The 6,792-nt window shown below is 43.9% G+C and overlaps 1 protein-coding gene across 1 annotated transcript in view; it reads right to left on the reverse strand.

The window, feature by feature from the left end:
* Positions 1-2,833: 2,833 nt before the first annotated feature.
* ngfra (nerve growth factor receptor a (TNFR superfamily, member 16)) overlaps positions 2,834-6,792 on the reverse strand; it is a 28,039-nt gene continuing 24,080 nt past the window's right edge. Inside the window, exon 6 of the mRNA XM_030794026.1 lies at positions 2,834-2,886. Within this exon, the coding sequence (XP_030649886.1) occupies positions 2,834-2,886 (53 nt within the window). The remainder of the gene's footprint in view (positions 2,887-6,792) is intronic.

Genomic DNA, 6,792 nt, shown 5'->3' on the forward strand with positions numbered 1-6,792 from the left:
AATCTCTGTAATATGTTGTACTAGCATGCAAACAGACGTTTGCAGGCTTGTGGTCTCCACTAAGAGAACCATGAATACTTTGCCATTTTGTGTGTGTGTTTCTGTGTGTGTATGCCCCTGTACTTTATATACGTGCATAATCACTTCTGTCATATCAAAATGTTCTGTCATTCCTCACCAATGACATCTTTAATTGGACCAATCAGCAAAGTCTGAGAAGTTTCGTTCTGGTCACATGACATTCCTTCTACCAAAAAGCATAACCACTTCCAGCCCCTGACTGCTGAGCTAGCCATGTAACTGGAACCACAACAAAGGATCTTATCCACCACTTTACACCACACGCTGATCATCCGTCCACTATCATATGAATCACCCATCCAGCCGGCGGTTACTGGCAATGTCAGGGAGAAAATGAAGGGAGAAAGGACGAATAGAGGAGAGAAAAGAGAACATGAGACAGAACAAAAAAAAAACGAAGAGCGTGAGAATGAGTAATGGCTTTTGTCACTCTGAAAACAATACACGCCTTAGAGTAAATCAAACTGAACTGCCTTTGTGTCTATAGACCTGATCACCGATTAGTCAGTCCCAAATGGCCAACGATCAACGCCAAAGGCATTTTCTTCCTCCATTAGCCGTCCTCGACGGTCGCGTGACCACGATAGCTTGGTTTACGGAACCACGGGACCGCGACCGTTGGTTGACAGAACTTCTTTCACTCTTGCGGCAACCTGAAAAACTTCGCATCCACTCGTACCGCGTTTCCGCGGTTCGCTTTTTTTTTTTAAACGGACGTGCTTTTTAAAAAGCTGCCCCGGGCGAAGGAGCCTGAGAAATGAATAAATGTTAAACGTAAACGTACATGGCAGTCTGCTGAAGCAGTTTTAATGAAGACGTAGTGAAAAGATGAACGGGGAGAGCGGTTTGTTCAGAGCTGACAAACTGCGACTGAGTAGATTAGGAGAGATTAGCGGGAGACGAGATGAGTCTCCAGTATCGGTGCGTGAGACTGGTGAGCGTCTGGTACCTAAGAGAGAGGGATGGAGAGATAAGAAGCGCCCGAGAGAGGTGAGGAGGAGGAGGAGCTGTTCTGGGATCAGTTTCAGAGTATGGTAGAGGAGGGAGAAAAGATGGAATGGCATAGAAAGGACAAGACAAGAAACATAAGCTAGGACAAAGAGGCTGAAGACAGGGAGAGAGCGAGAGACAGAGTGTGTGTGTGTGTGTGTGTGTGTGTGTGTAATTTTATGGGAAGGGCTAGATGCACTAAGAGAGGAAAAACTAAATATAGATCTGAGTCATTACACAGACAAACATCATCAAATGTCAATCTGTGTCCTGAAGTGCTGATCTGAGACCAGCCTCCACTCCACCATTACTGAGCTGGACTACCCTTAGAGGAAAAACAACACCGATCCCAGACCTGCACTTAAATCCAACCTTTCCCGAAAGCTCCTGAGCGGTAACACGGTTCTCAGAATCAAGGATAATGACCGTGGTCTGATTTGTGAAGGGGGAAAATATCATGGAGGAAGATGGAATGACCATTTCATTTCACTTCAACAACTGATTTCATCATGCAGCTCATCACTGGACAGTGTTCAGTTTCCCAGCAATGTTCACATCACCAGTGTCATTTTTAACCTTGTTTAGGACAACGCTTGATGCTGTGTTCAGGTCTCTCTGAGTGATCCATGCTGGTCACAAATTGACCGTATACTTCAAACCGATTAAACCTTCCGTGGCTCCATGGCGTTCAGAACCGAACACACCCTCCAGGCTTCGGTTAGTGTTCGGGTGTTTCCATGGTGTTCAGGAGCTCACTTGATGTTCAAGAGTTCCACAGAAGCTTGGGGGGGAAAAACAGGGGCGTGGTGACGTTATGAAAGGGTGTGCATGTTTTTGTTTTTTTCTGAACTCAGGTGGCCACAGTAGCGCCTCGCGGAGGAACTGACCCGAGATCAGTCCTGAAGCACAGTGACCATCCCTTTCCCCTCAAACACCTCTGAGATCCAGAGCCGGCAGTGGAGAAGTTTGTGGGTGAGTTATGGTGATGACACGGACATGTACTCAGGTATGAGAACGTTCGTATAATATTAATGGTTGTTAGTTTTGAGAAGTTTACATACGGGTATTGATGGAGAGAAGATGTTAAGTATTATAATATTTTAGAGTATTTGCTGTTTTTTGTTTGTTTTTTTTTTACAGTGCGTTGCATGAGTGAATTAGTTCTGACATTTGATGTGAATGCTGTGTTGGTATGGGGAGGCTTAGGGCGCTTTAAGGCCGTTTAGATTTTATCTGTGGTGGTAATTAGGAGAGTTTAGCTTTAAACATCTGCACAGAGGACCAACTAGGACAAAATTCCTTAATTAATAAGAGTGGTAAAGCGATATTCAAAGGATCATAATAAATATGTGAAACACTTTAAGTGCCTGTGTTGATAAGGGACACTAGTTTCTGTGCGTGTGTGTGTGTGTGTGTGAGTGTGCACTGAGAGCTCTGTCAATTAATTAAGGTGAGGGGCGGAGCTGTGGGTTGAGAGCTCTGAGATCCTTATTGGTGGATCTTTCTCAATGCAGCATGACCATTGGCTCTCATTACCCCAGTTTTTTTTCTCTGCAGAGTACATAGTGGGACCAGTGAGAACTCTGGTCTGGTTAATATGTCAGTCATCCAAACAGAAGCCCGAGGCTGTGTTGTGTCAGTGCCCATTTAGGCATCATAGCTCCGCCCCACCCCTTGTCCGATAGGTCCTCTTGTTTCCGTAGCAACCTCTCGCCTCTCCTTCCTCCCTCATTAGATGGCATCTCCTCCTCTTCCTCACACTTCAGGCTTGAGGTGGGGGAGGGTCCACCTGGGGTCCCCCATCCACCCTGACCACTATGGAGAGAAAGAGAGAGATACTAGATGAGTAAAAACATTCATTGATCGCTGATGCGAAACTCAACATCCTCCAGCTACTGGCTTTCAGGATTTCAAATGTCAATCAAAATCACTCAGACTTTGTTTCATGATGCAAATGAACTGAGTTCAAGATCAAAAACAGCGTTCCTCTGTGGAGGAACACTACATCTCTGCAGGCCCCAAAACGCCCAAAGCTAGTTCTCACGCTTGTAAGAACCGTGAATGTTTAGAACTAAATCTCAACGGGTATCCTTTTGTCTTCAGTTCAGTCCTCAGCTTGAACATGCAGGAGCACAAAACTCCTCACTTGAGTGTATTTTGAAGGGGGGGGGGGTGGGAGGGGGTGTCCTGGAGTCGTGAGGAACTTCTGGTCTCCCTCCATTCTCAAACCGTTTAACTGCAATAGTTCCGACACAGAGCAACAGACACAACCGCCCTCCGTTTTCCCTGCCAACCCCTCAATCTGTTGTCAATTGTGAGGTACCATGGAAACACTTCCGGAATGCAAAGAGGGTTCTTTTTTTTTTTTTTTTTGTCAAGGAGCTTTTGAGCTGTATGGTTCTGCTTTGTGCCTTGATCAATGCTGAATCTTACCAGCTGGAATGTACAAGAGCCTTTGGCTTCTAAATGTTTCAGAGTGGAGAAAAACATTATTTTGTTTTAGCACCCAGTGACATGACTGGTGTCTCATCGTACCGTATGTTCTCCTTGGCGCAAACAAGAGCAGGGATTCTAAACATACATTTACGTTTATTTATTTAGCAGATGCTTTTATCTTAAGTAACTTAGAAGCAAACTGTGTCTAGCAAACATCAGGATGGTCTTTAGTTTACCGTAATTTTATCTGTGTTGGGGTTTTTATTTCTGTTAGTGAATTTAGTCTGTGCCAGTTAATCTTTTTTTTTTTTCACCAGTGTTTTTTACCATAAAACAGCTCCATCTGTTGTGATTTCATGCATTTTGCTATCTGAGGTGACTGAGTCAGCAAGATGGTAACGTTAGTGTCCTTATTGGAAACTAAACTTGAATTTGAACTTGACCGGTCTAATTCATTCCCAGTGTTTCCTGCGAAGCGTTAGCATTCCAAAACTCAGTAGTCACGGCCGGTGGAGCAGATCAAAGCTGTGTTCGAAACGTCCACTTGTTGACGCACTGACTCACTCGCAATGCAGTGTTTGCTAAACGGAACACTCACCGGGGGATGAGGGCGGACACGTTTCCGTTGATACATTTCGGGCACTGTGCGGACGTTACGCTGCTACTTAATTATGCGCCGGATATTCGTAAATATTATCTCTGTCGCATAAACAAATGCCCAATCACCCGCATCTGATTGGTCTGTAAAGACGAGCCTGCTTTCACAAGACAGGTCGCAATGCATGATAGTCCATGTCGATCAGTGTAGGGAACAGCTTCTGCGCATTACATTTTGATGTGCCTCGCAACGATTCTGTGGTGCATTATATAGTGTCATAAATTTGCCGTTGAGAATTGTAACAGCACTACAAAACTGGCTGGTTCACCACATAGTGGACCATATAGTGGGTGAGTGGACATTTGGAACACAGCACAAACCTCTAATGATGGATATGCTTTAAGATAAGAATATGACTGTGAAAAAAACATTTAAAATTTAACTTTGGCTTTAAGAGGGAATACACACAGAGCTCTGAAACAATGACTGTAACAGCTAAGCTCTGTGTAATTTCAGAATGTCTTTCTTCCTCAGATGGGTTCACTAAGTTCATTAAGCCATTAGCCACCACTGTCTGACTCACACATGCTTTGGCAACTGTCCACGCCCGAAACAAAAGATTGTTTCAATCGTTTTTTGATTATCTAACCATACTCACATGAGTGTGGGTGACTTTCAAAGATACTTCAGTCCATTCAGCCAATCAGAAGCCTCTACTAGGCTGCCTGGCATTATGATGTCATCTAATAATACAGTGCACATCAGTGATGTCATAAACCCTTTGGCAAATCAGACACCTAGGTCAGGTTCTTTTCAGTTTTGCTATTATCAGCTTGTGAAGCATCTAACTTATGGCATAACTTCTGACTTTGACAGTTTAAAGTTGGTAACATCAAATAGCCCCAGGAATGAGAAAACTAACATCTTCAACTGCCTGTATTTCTTTCAACTGTATCATGAAAGGACATACAGGCCAAATGTTCTTTATGACGTTCAGTGACCCTTATTGACAGGAAGGACATATTTTGGTTGATGTTCTACTGCTTCCGAGGGCAAAAGCCACAGTTTATTGCCCCCTGAAGAGACATGAAGACCTCTTATGCCTCTGAGAAAGAGCCAACATTCTATTACCCCCATGAGAGAAATGCTGTATTTTCATCCCATTCTATTACCCTGCTGAGGGCAGTTTTGATCACGTTTGACGTAAACTTGCCTAACTCTTTCCACCACCCAACAGCAGATGAAAAAAAAAGTCCTTTATTATTGATTTTTCTTTTCTTTTTTTTTTTGCCAGTTTGAGATCATTGTTGTTGTAATAGTGAATCTACGTATCATTCTCCACCGTTAATGGCGTTAAGCGTACATTTGTTCATCTATTCATTGTACTAAGTAATTATTCTTACAGTTATTTGGGTAATTTTGTGTTAGTGCCGGAAATGTGTTTCATTAGTGTCAAAAAAAGACATTAGTGAATTAAAACAGATTGGAAATAGATTGAAGAGGGGAAAACACAAAGAAAGAGGAGAGAGAAAGAGAAAGAGAGAGAGGGGGGGGGTGGGGGGAGGGTTGACAGGATTACGAGACTGACTGACAGCTTCCGTGACTCCTCTTCATGTCAAGTGAGGGTCAGCAAAAGGTCAAGACAAAACATCTTTAAACATTAATCACAATTCACTCCAATCGCTCCATCCATCCACCCATCCATCCACCCATCCATTTATCCATCCATCCATTCCCCGGGGGACGAAGGGAAGAGACGTGAAAGGATGGAGGGATGGAGGTGAGCTGTAAAAGGAGGAAAAATGAGCTGATGGTGGGAGTCCTTTCAGTAGTAGCTGCCTGTAAGGAGGGGAGGTGTCCCAGCTGAAGAGGGGCGGAGGGGGTGGGGGGGTGGGGGGTGCTTTAGGAAATTTTCACTCAGACATTAACTCCCGGCCAAACCTTCCTCTGTTCTGCAGTGGGAACCTGGTAACGTTTTTTTTAAAAGTTTTTTTTCTTTTTTTTTTTTTTTTTGTTCCCAGTCTCTCGTGTTGTTTTTTTTTTAAAGGCTTAATTGACTCATCTCATTTGTCATTTGCTAACTGACGACCCCAGGAGATGACAAAAGGTACACGATCAGCTCAGGCATCATGGAGAAACGGCGACATTTCTTCACACACAAAAAAAAAAAAAAAAATTGGGAGAGAAGAAAAAAGTGAAGAGTAGAGGACATATTTGCACCTCTCTAGGGAATTTTAATGAGTTTTCCCCCCCATTAGGCAGCACTGCTAAACTCCCCTGATGTGAATGTTCCTATGTAACTTTTAATGGTTTCCACTGTAGTAGCAAAAGCAGAGCCCCCCGCGCGCGGCCCCGCTAATGCTAATTAGCAGCTGTTAAACAAAGATCCTGCATCAAATTTTAAGGAGCCCCTGGGAGGCTGTCAGACCTCACGTCTGGCTTGGGATTCGTCACGTAACACCTGCTAATGAGCCAATCAGCTGTGGAGTCTCGGAGGGGCTTTAATGGGCAGGTACATGCCGAGCGGGCCAATCGCGCGTTCGTCGCCGTGGCAACCGTTTTTCAGGTTACGTGTAGCTTTTTTTGTTTCGCCAAAGCTTGAACTGTTGACCTTCAAACTGTCTAAATACGGACAGGGCCTGAGAGGGGAAATTTTTTTTTTTTAAATTCAACACTTACTGATTCAG

Source organism: Chanos chanos, chromosome 16, assembly GCF_902362185.1.
Source record: "Chanos chanos chromosome 16, fChaCha1.1, whole genome shotgun sequence".
Taxonomy (NCBI): domain Eukaryota; kingdom Metazoa; phylum Chordata; class Actinopteri; order Gonorynchiformes; family Chanidae; genus Chanos; species Chanos chanos.